The sequence below is a fragment of the Montipora foliosa genome, chromosome 3, assembly GCF_036669935.1.
Source record: "Montipora foliosa isolate CH-2021 chromosome 3, ASM3666993v2, whole genome shotgun sequence".
NCBI lineage: Eukaryota > Metazoa > Cnidaria > Anthozoa > Scleractinia > Acroporidae > Montipora > Montipora foliosa.
Window position 1 is genome coordinate 70517864 of NC_090871.1, and position 20000 is coordinate 70537863.

General features: G+C 39.8%; 2 protein-coding genes and 1 long non-coding RNA gene across 3 annotated transcripts; 1 reads left to right on the top strand and 2 right to left on the bottom strand.

The window, feature by feature from the left end:
- Positions 1–9107: 9107 nt before the first annotated feature.
- On the top strand, positions 9108–12859 carry LOC137996349 (uncharacterized). Its single transcript, XR_011122299.1, has 4 exons — positions 9108–9275; positions 9817–10388; positions 11463–11573; positions 12057–12859. It is a non-coding gene; the product is annotated as an uncharacterized lncRNA (long non-coding RNA).
- LOC137996348 (maternal protein exuperantia-like) lies at positions 10097–12063 on the bottom strand. Its single transcript, XM_068841748.1, has 4 exons — positions 11856–12063; positions 11370–11509; positions 11001–11179; positions 10097–10503 (listed from the first exon to the last, which is right to left on the bottom strand). Exons 2-4 carry the CDS (start codon positions 11450–11452, stop codon positions 10097–10099), a joined length of 669 nt encoding a protein of 222 aa, XP_068697849.1. The 5' UTR covers positions 11453–11509; positions 11856–12063.
- Positions 12087–14072, bottom strand: LOC137996347 (uncharacterized). The gene is made up of 3 exons (XM_068841747.1): positions 13633–14072; positions 13287–13550; positions 12087–12652 (listed from the first exon to the last, which is right to left on the bottom strand). The coding sequence occupies exons 1-3, from the start codon at positions 14039–14041 to the stop codon at positions 12087–12089; spliced, it is 1239 nt and encodes a 412-aa protein (XP_068697848.1). The 5' UTR covers positions 14042–14072.
- Positions 14073–20000: the final 5928 nt, after the last annotated feature.

Sequence of the window (20000 nt, forward strand, 5' to 3'; positions counted from 1 at the left end):
CTTGTAGGTTACCGTTAAGAGATCCCTGTTTTCCTACTTTTGAAACAACCCATCCCTTTAATAATGCTAACCGTAACCCTAATTACGACTAAAGGCACTGTTTAGGCTTAAGGTTAGTCCTTGTGATAGTTATAGGTTTTCCAGTATTGCTGTGAACTGTGACCTGCTTTTCCTTCATGCCCCGTGCGTGCGGCACACTTATAAGTTCACTGCGTGGAAGAGTTCATTGCAATTAAAATCGTTTCATGTTTCCCTTCTTTTGAAGCAACTTTGTGTCTTCGTAATAATCAAGATGGCTACCGAAGTAAAAGCGTCACAGCAATGGGAGATTTGATCATTTGGAAATTGTCCCTGCTTTATAGCCTTTCCAGAGTTGTACATAGAGTGGTGCAAAGAAAGCAATTTACTTTTGTCTTCCGTGTCCAAAACCTGTGTGAAAACGCAGTCAGTTGGCAAAGACAAAGTGCCGCATCGGGAGCTGAGATGGATCTGTTCCGCGATGCTCAAGAAAAAACTGCAATGGATAGCCTTCAATCCGCCAGAACACATATTAATTTTCTGAACGTAAACTTTCCTTGAAAAAATATTAGCGCTAGCTACCTGTGGCCGGAAAGTTTACAACTTCCTACAAGACAAGGGCGAACATCATCTCACAGTTAACAATCGCCTAAACTTCGTCGACCCAGACAAACGAGCCCACAGCAGGGCATTGAAAAGACATGATGGGGAGTGAAACGAAGTATGCCTCCTACGGGAACATCCCTGAATCTCTACCAAAGTTATTTACTTGGAAGTATCATTGAGCATATTGCCGATCTCTACAAAAAGCAATAAATCGCAAAATCCCACTAAATGCACCGTTCGTGATCCTGAATACAGGAAAGGAAGAAAATATACACTTTGCAGTGTCTCAGCGAATTTTTAAGCAGACAGAAAGAACAATTTCACGATAAAAAGAGCAGGTAGCCATTAAATTTCCTATAACAGTACTTTTATTTGGTTTGTTTGTTATGTTTGCGAATCTGAACCCTATTACAACGATTGCTTGAAACTCCACTTCTTGAGCATATTCTAAAACTGAAAAATGGGTAAAATTGCAGGAAAAGTGCCGAAATTGCAGGAAAAATTGTTCGATTTTCCGTATTTCAGACAGAAGTTCCACCTCTAAAAAGAAAGAACAAAGCGCCACAGTCCCAAAGGACGTCTGTTGTTATCGCTATTGTTTTCTTGAAACAAAGGAGTGTATGCATAATGAAGTAGGGACCTGTGCGGAAATCTTGCCCTCGGTTTTAATGTCCTTGTGAAAACCGTTCTTTCATCAAAACGGGATAGTTCTTTCAATGCGGAACAGTAAAGATCGTAGGTAAATGTTTTCCCTTAAATTGTTTTCCGTGATGGTTTACATTTGAGTTCGACATTTTCATAAGTATAGCGTAGAGCAAAATTTAATATTTATGTTGCGTCTTGTTTTCCCTACATCTCTTGCCATTTTAACTGGATGGATTTGTTTGCGTTAAAGTAAATGTGCCCTGTATAAAAAATCGTAGTAGTAAGTCGTCTGCCTGGAGTGGGGAAGATGATTTTTTCGTCCTGCCCAAAGGATTCCTTTCAATTCACTGAGGTCTAACGGTGACGAATCCTCAAATCTATTAGCTAAGCTGAAGTGTTCTAAACTGCTTATTCATGTTGCTCAGGAGGAAACCCGGACGGCTTGAGCTGTACTTCGTTATATTGATTTCAACACGAATGTAGGAAAATTAAAGGCAGTAACTCAGTTCTGCCTAAGAAGAAACAATACACAATTTTGAGAACCTCAGTAATTGTAAAATGAAAAAAATACCAGTGGTTGCTGTCTTCTGGTACATCAATACTTCAACAGGAACAAGTCCATCGAGTTAAAATGATAAAAAAATATATATATACAAAAACACTGGATGTAACCGACATACTTACGAAATTGTTGACCTCAAATGCAAACCATCATGGTAATATTTGTGTAAACGCTCAGCGGCAAATAACAGAGGATGGTCTGAAATGAAAGGCGATTGATGTTAGAAACGCTTACCACGAAACAAATCCATTTTGTAGGTGTTTACAGAAAAAAACCTCGTGGGAACAGTGAGCATGCGCTGTTTGACATTTTGCATATTAACTGCTCATAACTAAAAAAAATAAACCGTTTTGCACATATTGCGTATATTGCGTATTTTACAGATTGACATCGGCGAATATTGTGTATATTCAACACATTGTGACAATGTCCAAATATGGTCATAGCGCACTCCATATTGGTCGTGCGTACTCAATGTATATTCTGCGATGTACGTAAATTGTGTTTCGCGGAGAAAAATGCAGTTTTTCCAGCTTTTTTGTTTTTCCCAACAAACGTAGAAAATTGTGCTTTGTCATCAATGTGTTGAATAGTAAAGCAATTATCCTGCTCAATCTTGCAGAATATCGCCTGATTTTAGCCAACTCGGCCTACGGCCTCGTCGGTTAAGTATCAAGTGATATTCCTCGCGATTTCGCAGGATAATTGTTAAATATTGGGCATATTGTGTTGTGTATATTGCGTTGCTTTGGGTATTTTACAACAAGCCGAGCTGAAGGTCAAACAAAGATGTGTTCAATGTCACTCAAATGTATGCAGTTGGTAGTTGAACTACCAACTGCATGCGTCGGGCAACCTATTTAAGATGAATAATGCGGTCTAACACTTTTTCCTTCATAATGACCACTGCCCTCTTTTTCAGAGGTTTGTTTTGAAGAACATTCTAAAATGAGTTCCTCTTATACAATTTTTCTAAAGAAACAACAAACATGTAGGACTCTTTTGGATTTACAATTTGTACAATTGAGGTATTGGGTTACCACTGCTAATTATAACGCCAATTTCGTCCACGGTACTGTTTTCTATCTTAATTATTGCTAACTGATTTCTTGTACTTTTAGCGTGACTGAAAGGGGCACCTTAAACCTGTGTATACACCTTCTTTTGGCTTTGGTAAAATATCTAACACAGCTACTGGTCATAAATGCCACAGGTGCACAACTAAAACTACTGCACAGCAAATCTCAAATCTGGCTCTTTTGGAAGTCAGCCCTACAGGCCAAATGAACAAATATTTGAATCTCTTACCTCCTGTCAGAACAAAAACGGAACTAATCTTCCACTTAGCCAAGTTTGTAAATTAACAAGTCATCTAACTATTGCTGTAATTTTTTTTTCTCATAGTCCTTTAATTATTGCTGTAATTTGTACCTTATGATTACCTGCATTTTTTCATAACTTAAATTGTACGGGGAGCTAAGTAGAAAACGTATCATTATCATTATCATTATCTCTACGTCAAAGCCTAACCATTCGGTAATTTCGCACGTGAAGAGTCAGGTCGTGTGTTTGACATGATCTCTGGTACTGAAGTGGTCTGACCCTCTCGCCTTTATGCGTAAGCAGTAGCAGCTCTGTCCATCAAAGTCTCGCGCTCTAGTGCTCTATCGTGTTTGCCACAATCTAAGTGTCACTTCATCGAGGAATGTCGTAGGATTGCTCGCATGCAACCCACCTCAGGGCAGGCAAAGACTGCTTCTTGTTAGCCTGTGAGGTTCTTTTCAGTGGCGGTGTTCTGGTCCACTTGATCACCACTAACTTGTTCTTGTACGTTTGTTCTAGTTGACTTCATCGAAGTGAAGGCGCTGACATGTGTTTCGGTAGCTGTAATAGTCGGTAATTCCGACAAAGATGGACACTTCAACTTCATTACTTTACCAGAGCCAATATTCTACGCCCTCCTTACACGAAATACATCATCTTCATATTTGATATTGTTAAGCAGACTGACTCCTTCGACTTTCAAGGATGGCATTTTGGGGGCCCCGATTGATTCACACAGGGTTACATTACATTGAAGACTCCGCCAGGAGATAGAATTGCGTCTTTCATCTGAGTAGGAGTTGAGTTGAGATGAATCCTCATATGTGATTTTATTGTGACAGCTTTTCTATCACAAGAACCCTTTCCCCCTTGGGGGTCTAAAAAACCAAGACGCCTTATGGCGACACCAGACTGCTTGGCAATGACTCTTGCACGACCTTGCACACACTATAATTCCACCACAGTGGTAGCAGCCGGTGTTGTCCTGGCGATAGTACACCGACTTAAGCTCCGGCATTGTGATCTTCAGTTGTCTTACAACATATGCCATGACTGCAAGCACTGCACAGCTATCCTGGCTGCATGTTTGAAATAAGTGCACAATGGTGAGCATCTGTATCTCCTCACTCTCAAGCCTCGTTGCTACCATCACGTGCCAAGGGGTTTACCAAACCAGCCAGTTTCATAAATTGGCTTTCTCTGTAATTTCGTGACTAATATTCTATCGCCCAGTCTTGCACTAACAATACTGACGACTCATCTAGTTTCTCTAAGAGTTTCACCTGACATGAATCCTGGTTAACAGAGCCTGTTACCTGTACCTATATTTGTTATTCGAAGGCACAAAAAATGGCTTCAGATAGAGATTTCAAACAAAGTGGAATCCGTAGAATGAGTCTCAAAATAGTGACAATGCATCCTGTATTTCAACCAATCCATAAGTTGTCCATGATCATTGTCACTTTGGCTGACAGATTTGTTTCAATTTTAAAGTACTGGTACTTTGATTGTCTTCTGTATGAAATGCTTTTCATTAAGGAACTTAAGCCTTTACTCGCTACTCAAGAGGATTCCATTCGAGCTAAGCTTTTTACTTGATGGTCATCTCTAGGGTAAACAGCATAACTTCATGCTTTATTTTCATTATATATTCGAGTTCATTTTTATTTTCATTGCTTGATAATGACTTAATTTAAGTCGAAACATCGCATTTTAAACTTTCTTACCTTTTATTTTATTTTTTACTTTCTTGTTTAATATTTTATCGCAATGTTTTATAGTGAACCTTAAAAATTCAATAATATTTCGTCGCCCAGTCTTGCAATAACAATACTGACGATTCATTTAGTTTCTCTAAGAGCTCCACCTCACATGAATCCTGGTTAACAGAGCAAAGAACCTGTACCTGTATCTGTAATTCGAAGGCACAAAAAATTGCCTCAGATAGAGATTTTCAAACAAAGTGGAATCCGTAGAATGAGTCTCAAAATAGTGACAATGCATCCTGTATTTCAACCAATCCATATCATTTTTGTAAGGTTGTCCATGATCATTGAATACTTTGGCTGACAGCTATGTTTCAATTTTAAAGTACTGGTACTTTGATTGTCTTCTGCATGATTTGGAGGAGGCAGTGTGGCCCAGTGGTTAGGGCGCTTGCCTTGAGATCCGGAGATCCCGGGTTCAAGACCCGCTCTGACCACTCGTAGAATTTGTTCCTGGTAGTCCCTGGTTCAAAGTCCCAGCTGCACTTGTAAATAGCCAACTGGTTTGCCTCCGGCCGGTTGGGATTCTTAACAGTTGTTGTTGTTCTGTTCCTTCGTTTCGTTGTTGTTCATTGGCCCTGAAAAGCCCCTATGGGGAACGGTCAATTACGTATGTATTGTATTGTATTGTATGAAATGTTTCTCATTTAGGAACTTAAGCCTTAACTCACTACTCAAAATGACTCCATTAGAGCTAAGCTTTTCACTTGATTGTCATCTCTAGGGTAAACAGCATAACTTCATGCTTTATTTTCATTACATATTCGAGTTCATTTTTATTTTCATTGCTTGATAATGACTTAATTTAAGTCGAAACATCTCATTTTAAACTTTTTTACCGTTTTTTCTTTTTTTTACTACCTTGTTTAATATTTTATCGCAATGTTTTATAGTGAACTTTTAAAATTCAAGGGGATATGATAAACAGTAAGCGACTTAAGTATTCAGCTATGAAAACAAAGATCAGAATCGTGTTACATCGTCAATTCGGATATAGCGAAAAGAGATTTCAAAATAATGCAGCTGGTATGCCTACTTGCTTTGTCCTTAATGCAAATGTCAGATAATTATTGCTTGAAATAGCCTATAGTCGCTCTTGCTTGCTCCCCCGTAGGTGACTGCTACTGATCTTCGGTATTACATGAGCTGCTCATGAGCATTGAGTCAACCTATGAAAATGGCTAACAGGCCCCCTAGAAAATGAATCCCACCAAAAACCCCCTGGTCTCCTTAGTTCGCGCGAAATATTGGTAACCGTGCATTTCTTTAGGCAAGTGACTAGTTGCGTGACATATTAATGAACGAAGGCAGAGTCCGTACAAAGCTTACTTCTTCAGCCGGTGAAATAATCTTAAAACGATTTTTTTTTTTTTACGTAAAGCAACTTGCTTGTACATAATGTATTTATGAAGGCTAAAACTGTCAAGAAATGTGATGTTCCGTCGGAAAGCCGCACGGTATGGTTATTGGTTACTTAAATTGTCAATGTGGTCCCATGTGAAGACGGTCGTTTGTAGCGAAAGTAGGGATAAAATGGACGTTTGCAAGACCAGGATCGGACCTGACCGGATCGGACCGGTTTGGATCGGATGGGATCTACAAAACTCGGACCAGCTCAATAACAAAATTCCCGCTAAAAGTAGACACATGAAATCCCTGGGTCACCAGTTAAGGTTACTTCCCACCTTTGTGGGTGTCCTTCGGGAAAAAGTTCGTAAGCGCGTTAGTTTCAATGAAATCCTAACAAACTATACATCATAAGAATGCTTAGTAAATGTAGTTTAAGCGAGATTTCCTTTTAGTAAGGTCCTGGCCAAACTATCGAACATAGTTGATTCAACGCTCCAACTTTCCTCGATCCAACATTGTTCGACCGTTTGGCCGCCCATGTTGGAAGATGGTCATGCAACATTTTTGTTCGATCAAGTGTTAAGCCCTGGCCAAACTATTGAACAAAGTTGGATTCCACATGCAACATTGTTGGGTGTAGATGTTGAGGTAGTGGCAAAACACTATCCAACATTGCTTTACGAAACTGATTTAAGTTCAAGTTGGCGCAAAATTTATAAATATGACGCTAACACTGAAACAGAAACCGCTCGTAGCGCTTGTGTTACTGCAGCTGTTTGAGGACGGAAATGATGGATTTAAACGAGGAAAATCCAAAAAATGGTTAAGAGAACGTGTACAAAGGGGTATGTTCACTGCAACTGAAAATACATCGGCGTTTAGGAGATGATGAGAACAGAGCGATAGTGATTAGGGGACTAAAAGTGCCCCAAAGACATCTTGCTTCATTCTCGCTGATCAATGTTTCTGGCTGTTGATCCTTGTCCGCCATCTTTGTTGCAAATAATGCTAGAAGGCGAGGCTTGAAAATAAAATAGCGATTCGTGATTGGCTAGTAACGCGAACGTGACTAGATCCAGGACACAACTTTGCTGGAAGAGCGGCAAAACACTGCAACATTGTTGCGTCGAGCAGAATTGTTGGTCGCAGTGTAATATTATTTTTGATCAAAAGCAAACTCTATCCAACACTTGATCGAGCAAAAAATGTTAGACGAATATCATCCAACATGGGTGGCCAAACGGTCGAACAATGTTGGATCGAACAAAGTTGGAGTGTTGAATCCAACTTTGTTCGATAGTTTGGCCAGGGCTTAAGTGTCAGAATCGGATCCGGTAAGATGTGAAACCACCAAGAGTTTTCTATAGATCGTTTCCACGTGACGTCATCATTTTCTAAAATCCAAAACTAAAGAGCCACGAAAGTTTTTATCCTCATCAGGCATAAGAGGCGGTAAATTTGTATCCATTTGCAATTTTAAAGCTCAATAGCGTGCTTCGTTTGGAAACCAGAGCATTTTGAATTTCTGAGTTGTAGCGGTGCGTGACACGAGGCGACGATCGAGTTTATTGAGAAATATATATTTATCTCATGGTTTTGAGCCTTTTTAGAATTTGTTCAGTACAGATGATCACTCGCCTAGATAGCCAAAGTAAGTAACAGATGTTGACACTATTTTCCGGCCGCCATATTGGTGCACCACAGATGTGCACCAACATGGCGTTTTCATACTGGGCTCTGTAAATTTCTGCGAAACATTTCGACGAATATCCGAAGTTTGGGGAAACGCACAGGCCTAAAACTTGGAGAAGTGTCTTCTTCATTTATCTTCTTCAACATCACGAATTCTTGACTTTTTCCACTGTATGGTTTTCGATTTATTTTTTTATTGCGTGACAGTGAAAACGATCTATTGAATTTATTGAGTATTGGATGCCACAGCACGAGCAAAATGACTGCACAATGTTATTTACAAGGCATCAATCAACAAAAGTGTGTAGGGGAAATTCCGATATTTAAAATATTTTCCCGTGGCGTCCATTTACACCACACGTCTCCCAAATTTTTAGCTACTCCATACCTAGACAACCAATCGAACAAGCCTGTCACACTTGCTAAAAGGAAAACTCGCTTAAACTACATTTACTAAGCTTTCTTCTGATGTATAGTTTGCTAGGATTTTATTGAAACTAACGTGCGAACGAATTTTTTCTCGAAGGACACCCGCGAGGCTGGGAAGCAACCCTTCAGATGTCTACGAAAATTTCATAGAAAAATATAGTCAACTTATAATAGGTGTTTTTCTACCAAAAAAAAAAAAGTTAAGGTGATTCCCTAGTAATAGAACCCGCCATAGATTTCCGATGAAACTTGGTATGCTGTTGTTACAGGGCAAGGAGATGTTAAAAACGTAATAAAAAGAGGGGGTCACCGTTCTTGTTTTCACGCCACAATACTGACAAATACGGTTATTTAGGTGACGTTTGGTAATCTCCGTGCGCAACAAATAAGCTCGATTATTTTTCAATGCAGCGTGTTATATCACATAGAGTTTGACTTTCTTTGATTGTTTATTCATCTACGTCCCAGAAAAAATGTCTTCAAATACTCTGCATTTTTTTATCCTTTAAATGAAACATGATTTGCACATGCGCTGTTGGGTCTGATAAGTCTCCTTCTTCAGTATTTATTTCATTTGCCAAAAAAGTGGCCATAGATTTCTGCTAATTTTTTTCTCAGTGATTGAGGATACTGTTATCATTGAAATTATGAAATAAAAAATGGGGGTCACCGTGCTCGTTATTGTGTTACGGCTGCTGATAACGCGCGCATTCCAGGCATTTTCTTGTAATTCCGAGCGAGGACTGGGGCGAATATAACAATGGCGTCTTTCGAATGCGCCTGGAAGGAGTTTGGAAGGTGGAAAAAACATTGAAAAAGTGTCATTTTTGGTCTGTTTCGTCGGGAATTGAGACGCATGCGACCAATATAGAACTTAAATGAAGGTGAGTCATACTTTCATTGATTTGATTTTAAAGTTTAGTTGATATTTTCAGCACACTGTTTTGTTTCGTATTCAATATCCGCAGTATGCTTCCAGAGCCATGAACTGAAATTTTATTGCTCATTATTTGACCAAAATAGATTATCCTCACAACAGTGCTGTACTCTATATGTGCAAAGAAAGGTCCTTCCTGTGAATAGAGCATTTGAGGCTTAATCAAATACAGAAACTTGGAAATCAGTTCGTAGGCTTAAATGCATTCCATCGATCTTGTACAACGGCAGTCTTTTCCTCTATTGTACCATTCAGTCGTTTGTATACAAAAAGGAATATTAAATAGCGAATGCTTGTGACAGCTTTAATCGCTGCTGTCTGGTTATTACGTTTACGTTTACGTTATAAACGGCTTATTAATATTCGTACCAGTTGTAGCTGTGGTTACATCTTTTTGCAAGTTACAAATCAGTGAAAAAATTTACAATGTTGAACAGAATCCTCCTATTAGCTGTCACACGTACTTTTCCGTTAAACTTTTCTTTCAGCACAAGTTCCAGCCCATCTGCTCCCCCTCTCTGAAATGCCAACTGCAAGTGCTGGAATCCCAGCCCAGACTCTGCAATTTTGGTAGCCATTCCAGCGGAAATGACCTTTTTGTCGAGCAAAGGATGGAGTGTTCGCTGAAGTACATTTCTCTGGGCAAGGCAGACATTATGCTCCTTGACCCATGATACGGAGAAGCTGTGTTTTCTCAGCAGCTTTGAATTGAGGAACTTGTTCACAAGTTGATACAGGGCCTGGACATCTGAAATTGCATTATGGGCTTCATAGCTGCAGTGTAGAATTCTCTTGACTGTATGATTTGCGCTGAGGCAAGAGCTCTTTGAAGGCAGGTAAAGTGTCGGAAAATCCAGAAACAATGGCTGAAAATTCTTTATCTACCCCAGTGGACTCCAGCGCTTTTAAGAGATGCTTCCCATCAAAAGATTTACAATTGTGAGCTATCAACAGACATGGTGCCTTGGGCCTTAGCCATGATATCATCTGAGATAATCCCTCAGCCAGTGGAACTGCTCGGACTGGACGAGAATTATAAAAGAGAATTCCATGGTGAAAGGTGAGCTTATTCACTGATGAAGCACTGGGTGATATAGGTCTGGTTGGAAGGATGTAAACCTCAAATGCATCTGCCCCATCAGTTGCTGCAATTTGCAGAATTTCGGTATCATTACCTGTCAAAAATGAGGAACTTCATTATATTTTTCATTGTAATAATAACAGTGAGCCTGCTCACTAGTTAAATAACACAAACTACATGTTAATGTAGTCTAAGCTTTGTGTTGGTGCCTATGGGATTCAAACCTTGCTCTTTCTTAGCACTACAGTGCTCTACCAACTGAGGTACAGTATGAAGACCCATACATTGGGAGTAGGCCAATTTAGTGAGTTCATGAAAGGAATCAAACATGAAATGAATATGATGCGAACTGTGGAAATACCAATGAAATGCATATGTGCTGCTAGCGCTAATGCAGTGGCCATGGGTTTGAATCCCATTTAAGTGCTAAAAATAGTTTCTTAGGCTTAATTTGCAATTGCTTAAATTGCAATCATAACTACAGTGGTCACATATTAATTTCATTTGTATATCTGCAGTTCACATCATATTCATTCTATATTATATTATATATATAACAATCATTGTCTTGAAATGAATCAGTGATATTACCTCGGGATGATGTCTCCAGATCAAACAATATCTTAATGTAATCTTGTTCAGGCACCATACTGGACACACAGGGTTTGGGGGGTGATGGAATCTCAACTGCTTCTGTTTCTGGCAAATATCCCATGCCACTCTGATACTGAGAACCTTCCCTGGTTTCTGCCTGCTTTGTTTTTGACAACCTGTGGATTGTCAATGATTTTATTATTTTTAAAATTCTACATTTACATGAAAAATTCATTAATTCTTATTTACAGAGAACATTCATCATCAGAACACACTTTCCAGATCAGATACTGTAGTTCAACCGTAACATCAAGCTTTCAGCTTTGCCCTAAATCATTAGTTTCAATGCCATATGTTTTTATTTACCTCTTCTCTTTGTGCCCTCTTCTTTGTATTTTGAATTTCTTTGTTTGCTGCCTTGCTCTTTGAAGTGACATTTTAGCATCCATTCTTTTCCAGTGTTTAAGCCCATGTGTTCCAGGAGAAAGGTGAATTTCCTGAAGGGCCTGTGTATAAAAAGAAGAATGCCTTATTGCTACTTGCCTGCTGTACCATGTCTGCCTTTTCTAAGTAGGTTAAATGTTGCCAAAAGTGCCAGTACAATACAAATTAAATCTTTTTAACCAGACACTTAAAAATGTAAAATATTTATTCATTGATTTGGTATATGATAACTAATTTTATCACTTTTTACAAGTCGGTTATCACAATAAGATAAAAAGTAGACACATGGGTACTGAGGAACATCAATGTTAAAATAGATTGCAAAAGTCAAATTTTGAAAAAAAGAATTAAGAAACCAGAAATTTCTAAATTAAACCTTGGTGAATCATACTTGTCCACAGCACTTACCTGAGTCACATATGCATGGCCAATGTTTTTTTGGCTCACTGCACAGGCCACGCGATAGTCATTGTTCTCACTGCCACCATAATGCCTGACCTTTGGGGCTTTGCTGCCGATCGTATTATTCAGTGCTTCATTGGCTTGGCTGGATCCAAGTGGAGCTAGCTTTTCTGCATGCTGACAGTAAACCTCTATGATTTCTTGCAGGTCCTTCTTCAAATCGTCCCCCTCGAGGTCTTAACCATGTGGTAAAGTGCTGTGATGGTAATTGACTGGGTCTTGGAGATATTTACACCAAGAGGTGGAGCAAGTGGAATGATCCCCAAATGCGTGTGGAATTATTGCTTTTAGGCTTTTTCTGATCCCATCAGAGTCATTTTTGTTTTGTGTTATGGCGTAGCTGAAGCATTTTTGTAAATAATCAATCACTTTACCAGACAAATTTTTATGTGTTTTCTGTAGATTGTACATTGAGCTTCCAAAAGCTCTCTTTGCATGAACAATGTGTGACCATTTGTCCACATTGTGATTCACACTTTCTCTCACTTTTTTGATGGTGGAGGAATCATCATCTCCCACAAGAATAGCCACTTGAGCTTTGTGAGACTCTCCGCATGCCTTCACAAGTTCAGTGCATACATCTGCTTCCATGGCCTTAGACGACCCGTCCCAGTTACATCTACAGTCATGTGCCCTGGCTGTTCTTCCAGCTCTGGTCGCTGCTTCACAAGTTGCACACCTCTTTGATCTTGTCGCAAATGCAATAACTTTTCCAGTTTTTATTCCAATCATAGAACCAGCTCCTGATACATAAAAGGTCTTACTTTAAAGGTATGTTACTCAGGTTTGGATGTAGTTTCCTGTAAATTTTGGACACTTGTCTAGATGATACATGTAAATCATAACCAGCAACACATGGTGTCGGCAAACCAACTGCCCAAACTAGATAATAAAAGTGCTCAAAAATAAATAAATAGAAATATAAATAAATAAACAAATAAATTATCTTATCAAGCTGACATGTTTCAGTACTGTCCCACTTTTTTGTCTTCTGTTCATCTTTTGGGATTATTCTTTACAAGCTTTGAAGGCCAAGCAGATTTTATTTTCATGTAATTGGATCCTTATCAGGGATACCCTTTAAGCTCCTTTACTGGCAAACCTCAATACAAGTGTCAATGTACAGTATTTTTTGCTCATCAACCAATCCCTCCCTTGAAAAAGTAATTGCGGAAAGATAAGTCACTTATTTTCAGTGGCTGGAGTATCATTTCATTTACCATTTACAGATTTTTTGTGTTTGTTTTTAAAGCCCCTTTTATAATACACATCAGCAATACAACTTAGGTATATAATTTTTAGTTGTGTCACAATGGAGCCATTTTTCAACTGCATTTCCGCTTACTGTCAACAACCTTTGTAAATTATTTTCAGTACCTGTTAGACTATTATGACCCTTCCCTCTCTTCTGCCACCCCATGTCATAGGACGCCCCGATTGGCACTGCTTGATCTTGGATGCACCCCCACTCCATCTTTTCTTCCTCCATCTCTAGGTCACAGGACTTGTTTGCAATATTTTCTATGGCGGGGCCGATTTCACGTTCTCTTGCTTTCAGTGTGGTCACACAAAGAGTCGGGATATTAAGGGAAGATAACAGTGCATTGACATGTGTTGGTCCCATTCCTGCATGTAGCATGCCTAGGGTAGCGAATCATCAGATAAATTGTCGGGCAAACTATTAGTCAAAAAACATGATCTGCTACAAAGTCACGCAACAAACCTGCGGCGAGTTTGGTGTTGACGTCGAAGATTGGTCGTCCACGCATTGTTCCAGCCACCCTATGAGTTTTGTTCGTTTGGCAAACATTTATTTCCCCACAATCTGGATTGCAGCAGGTAATGTACAGGAAAGATCCTAACCCCGACACTGTTTCGTCCGATAAGATGGATAATTGAAGTGGCTTGGCACAAACTTTACATCCACCATCGAAGGCCTCTGCGAGCAACTCGAGCTCGACAACACGTCTACCGCTTATTTTACTACCATTCTGAACACATAAGGCCTCGTCACGGCTAGGCGATTTGTCTATCGAACTTTTCGCTAAATTTATCCTTCGTTCAACCTCCTTGCTACTTCGAAAGCGCCCCTTTTTGTCATGGGACAAGCGAGCTCTTTTTGCGTCCGCCATCTTGGATGTCGCAATGTTATGCGCAGTAGAAGATGCGCAGTGCAAAACCAGGGAATCACCTTAAAGCAGTTAAGTATAATATTCCTAAGCCATGGTTTTCAAGCGGTCTGGCGAAATCTGTAAGGAAGAAAAATATATTATATCAGCGTTTTCTGAGTAAGCGTTACAAAAGCGTTACAAAAGCAAATTAAACCACTCAGTGAGACTTGCGAAGCAATTCTACTGTGAGAAGAAAATAGAACAGCTAAAATCAAACCTGGTGCTTGTTGAATGAGATTTTAAATCGTAAAAGACGTAGTCATCGCTTACCTTGTTACTTTCAGATAGGCTCTCAAGAAGTTTCTAATCCGAATCAAATAGCCGATTTGTTTTGTAATGTTTTCACAAATATCGGTCCCTATTTAACTGATAAAGTTCTTATGTCAGATAAATTGCATTTTTTTTCTTTTTTTTTTTTTTACCGGAGTATAGTAGAAGATGGTGAATTCTATATTTTTAGAGAAGGCCAACGAACAAATCGTTATTGATGTACATCAGGGCCTGTCTAACGTAAAACGACCAAGCAATACCAGACATTGGTGACCAAACATGCTGATGTTGAAGTGAGTGGACAAAGGGTTAAAACATGTTTGGTCTAACTCAGATCAAACTCCACAAGCAAAGAACTATGGCTGAGCAATCGTGGTACGCATTCACGCGCCAAACATGTTCGATACGGCTGTCCAAACGAACAAAACTTCGCCCATCAAACACGAGGACAAAAGAAATGTTTTAAGGTGTTTGATCGAATGTTTGATGGCCTTCAAATTTTATCAAACACGATCAAACAGCACCAAACAAGGTGGCCAAACTGTAAAATTTTTGCTTGTTTATCGACCTCGACTTCGTCTCCGTCCATAAACACGCAATACTGCTTTACAAATAAAAAGAAGGGGGAGTCACGCCACATAACAAGCGATCAACCCAACCTCGTTCCCAGGGTCTCTCATCTTCCTGGGAACGAGGTTGGCAATCAACCCAGATTACTTCAGTCCAAACATCACCGGTCAATTCCGGTGCCACAGAGTCAGAGATCACCACAAAACCGCATGGTGAAGGTATCTTGAAAGCAGCGACATCGTTACAGTCAAAGTCGATTCCTGATACCCTGTGGCACTAAACCTTTAAATTTGTAGGTTTGATTTCTGCAGTTGTCTTAGCGATTCGCAAAAAAACATTTCTCAGAGAAACGACTTCGTTTCCGTCCATAAAACATGCAAAAAACGAACTTGGCCAATATCCGGCCATCTCGATTTCACGCTTGATCAATACCCCATATATAGATATGTAAATAGCCGTACCCTTCCTTTTTTAAATAAATTTAATGTCCTTTCCGATAGTCAACTGGCGGTCTTCGGAAGAATGATACCACTGAATGTGCTTTAACGAACTTGCATGATAAAATTTCCTCTGTCTTGATAATAAGGATTTTTAGATTTCTGGATTTTTTTTTAAATCGGCAATACTTCATCGTTTTAAAATCTAGTTTTGGATCACTTTAAAAAAAATTCTTATGTGGAATAACTCAGAATCTCTTGAAATTAAGGTTTTCAGTTTACACAAGTCGTTTATATAAATAAGGAATAGCAGAGGTCTCAATATAGAACCTTGTGGTACTCCACATCGTATCTTCTATATGAGATGAGCATTGACCATTAAATTCAACAAGCTGCTTCCTATTATTCAGATAACTCGAAAACCAATTCAGTGCACAGCTTCGAACACCATAATGCTGAAGTTTTTCAAGTAACATACTAGGATCTACGGTGTCAAAGGCCTCAGACAAATTAATAAAATGAAGCTAATGATGCTGTTTTTCAGTTATGTGTCAATTCCTCCTTCGTAAATATACAATCTTGTAAAGAGCTAAGATCCTTTCGTGCTTTTGAAAAGCAAAGTTGTTGTACCCTTACTTTCCGCACTAATTTTGGTCACTTTCCTTCCGTGGGCGGCCGTCACGGATTTCGTAAATTTTCCAAAATTATTATACCACGTTTATTGACTTACCATGGAGTATCTATGAACAAGATGTAAGGGTAGTATTTTTTTCGATCATGTGCCACCTTTGACTCGGTCACCTGAAAAAGTCGCTCTTAAACGTGTATGCTTCTTAGATATGCGCGTTAAGCCCGCCGCACACGGTGAGGAAACAGCTGAGCAAACTGCCTCGCGAGGCGGTTTGCTCAGCCGTTTTCTCACCGTGTGCGGAGAACTTTTGGTGAGAAATTGGCCTCGCGAGGCCGTGAGGAAAAAATCAAACATGTTTGATATTTTTCGCCTCGCGAGGCAAATTCCTCATTGTGTGCGGCCATCGTGAAAATCGAGTTGAGCTTGGTCAATGAAGCATCCAATAAAAATACATGGCATTCTCACGTGACTTCAGTGACGTCGGAATTTCTTCCTCCGACACCGTCCTGAACCGCTGGAGTCGCGTGAGTATGCCATGTATTTTTATTGGATGCTTGATTAAACCACGCTCAGCTCGATTCTCACGATGGCCGCACACATTGAGGAATTTGTCTCGCGAGGCCAAAAATATCAAACATGTTTGATTTTATCCTCACGGCCTCGTGAGTCGAATTTCTCACCACAATTTCCCCGCACACGTGAGGAAACGGCTGAGCAAACCGCCTCGCGAGGCAGTTTGCTCAGCTCCTTCCTCAAGTGTGCGGCGGGCTTAAATTACGGGTTTGAATTAGTCTGAGATAGCACTTGCTCAAGTGCCCAAGCTTTGTTATATTTGCGGTCGTAAACATGCCATTTTGCCAGTATTTCATTCAGTTGAACACTGCATCACCTATCAGGCGCGGAAAAAGTCGAATTTATCGCAACCTCATAATTCGTTCCTCCAGGTTGATATTCCTCTCCTATTGTTGTTTTTGTTTTGATTTGTTTTGTTTTGTTTTTCATTCTCTCATTCCAATACTGTTTTACAAATAAAAAGAAGGGGGAGTCACGCCACATAACAAGCAATCAACCCAGACTACTTCAGTCCAAACATCACCAGTCAATTCCGGTGCCACAGAGTCAGAGATGACCACCACAAAACCACATGGTGAAAGTAAGTTGAAAGCAACGACATTTTTACGGTCAAAGTCGATTCCTGATACCCTGTGGTACTAAACCTTTCAATTTGCGGTTTTGATTTCTGCAGTTGTTCTAGCGATTCGCAAAAGCGTTTCTCAAAGAAAAAAATCGCCTTTTCTTTGTTCCATAAAACATCCCTCCACTGAAAATCGACGGAGTTCTTTTCACAAAATATCGCTCCATAACAATCGCTTACCATTGACAGAAACTCGTGACCTTGAAGCGTTTAACTCTCGTTCAGCGCTGGGTTTTTTTTACTTTAAAATTTTCCTTATTTGGATGTCAAGTAGCTCGTGCATTTTCCAGCGCATACAGCTTTGATCTTATTTTGTCCATATTTGGGCATAAAATTGGTGTCCAAAAATTCCCAGCTTTGTTCCAAGCAAAACAGTTGCAAGTTACACGATTCAAGGTCATGTGCTTCTGCCATTGGCTAATGAATTAAATGATAAGTTGTGGGCATTTCTTTGTAAATGGATGTTAATGGTGTTTCGTCCATTGGTGTATCATATTTTACGGCGTTGTAAGGAGAGGAGGTTAGTCCTAATACAGAAATTCGGTTTCCCTTCACAGCCATCCTGCATCCTATTGTATGATAATGTTGGTTATATATTGTTATCAAATTTAATTGCATTTAATTTGAAGGTCCCACTCATCCATGTATACTAAAAAAATAAAACAAATTTGTTTGCATCGGAACATTTAACGTTACAGGGAATGGAGTACCAAAACGGCCATAAAATGGACGTATAACGGATTTGATAATTTCAATCCATCTTGTTGACAAAGTTACCATTGTGTGCACTGCCGTAAATAGAAAAACGGAGTTCGAATTTATCTTCTTTTATTTTAATGTGGCATCAAAAAAGCTGCAACTTAAGACTTAAGAGAAAGTATCATCTGATGAAATGTCGGACAGAACGTTACGAGAACGTTTTTATCCCATGTTTTTATATATATTGGCCGTTTTTATACTAGGGACGCATAATTCGTCTGGGACAAAGTTGGGCGAACATTTTTTCTGCGTCTGTTAAATTCGTCTAATATAAAGACGGGCACAGGACGCATTATGCGTCCGGACGAACTTTCCAGTTTAGTGCGTCTTGAAAGACGGACTAAAGTGGATAGTTCGTGCACACGCATTATGCGTCTTTTGCCCGATACTAGACGACCTTAACAGATGCAGAAAAAATGGCTGGCCAAGTTCGTCCCAGAAGGATTATGCGTCTTTTAAGTTTCGTTCCGTGTTTACACTTGACGAATAACATGAAAGACGTATAATTCGTCTGGATTACGTGTCTCTAGAGCGGCCAAATGAATCCATTTTTATATTTTGTATATGTTTACATTACTTGGTAAAACGACGCAATTCAATTGTTCTTGAACATTTTACAAGTTGTAAAAAAAATGTAAATGCTTTGTTTATCGTGGAAGTGCACTTAGCTATCAAGCTAGTTTACAGGCACCCCACTTTTAACAATATGAAAGAAACAATTCAAACTTAACAGAAACATTTTTAAGAACCCCAACTGGCCTGGGAAACCAGTTGGCTATTTACGAAGCGTGGTTGAGTTGAATCCGGGACAACCGGAAACAAATCCTAACCAGAGGTTAGAACGGGATTTGAACACGGAGCCACCGCATGCAAACCCAACGCCCTAACCACTCGACCACGCTGCCTCCTGTTTAGTAAAACTATTATCTTATCTTCTTATCTTAAATTACAAACTGTGCCAGTGACTGCAGATGACAAGCAATCAACCAAGTTAACCACAATTCAAACGTTACCAGCTTCCTCCATTTCATCGGTTTCAGCGATTACTACTCCACGGCGACATGGTGTAGGTAAGCGGAAAACAATGATATTACTAGAGTAACTACGTAATTTTAAGAACTTCGTCGTACTTGGCAGCATAGAGTCAGCGATCACAACTGCGGGAGGTCGTGAGTTCGACTTCGTCTAAGCCAACAGTCAGGGTCTTTAAATAACTGAGGAGCTGCCTTTGTAAAGACACCTGAAAATGATTAGACAAACTATATATAGCTAGTCTTGTTGAATAAGGAGGATATGCCGCATGCCCCCTCTCACAACCCTTCAATGTTCATAACCCTGTGGGACGTAAAAGATCCAACGCACTATTTGCATGATTTCTTGTTGTTGTGGTCTGTCCTCTGTGCTTTGTCATGGTTGGGAGGGTAAATGCTCGGAGCTACTAGCTACATCAAACTACTCTAAAATACGAGGGTTAATAAAAGAGATGAAGATGATGGTGATGATGATGACGTCCGAATCGAATAAGTTGTCTCCCGCAAAGAACTACATATGAAACAGACGGGGGACGGGGAAGCTCGTCGTCTCGCTTAGGGGTGTAAATTTAGGATTTTGGTCTCGCTTAGGGTGTTCCGGGAAAAGCGCCAATATTTTAAGCCTCCAAGGTCTCAAATTTTCTTTTTAACCTGTTTTTAGGGGTCAAAGTTTCCTTAAGCCACGCCCAGATTAGTCTCTTTTAGGGGTCACAAAAAGCTTGAGCCACGCCCAGATGGTCTCCTTTAGGGGTTAAATTCAAAATTTCCGACGAGCATCCCCGTCTGTTCCATATGGGAGTCCCCCCCCCCCCCCCTCACACACACACACACACACTGTGTGCACTCACAACTGCACACGTACGGGGACAGACATATGAATGCACACCAGCTCTGTGGGGACAGTTCAGAATATGGGGACATTTTCGAGTCCTCACAAAAATGTCCCCAGAAGTTGGCATTTAACTGTAACCATACCATACTTCAGGGGACTTCAGCAAAGTCCTCATAAGTTGGTATGAAAAATACA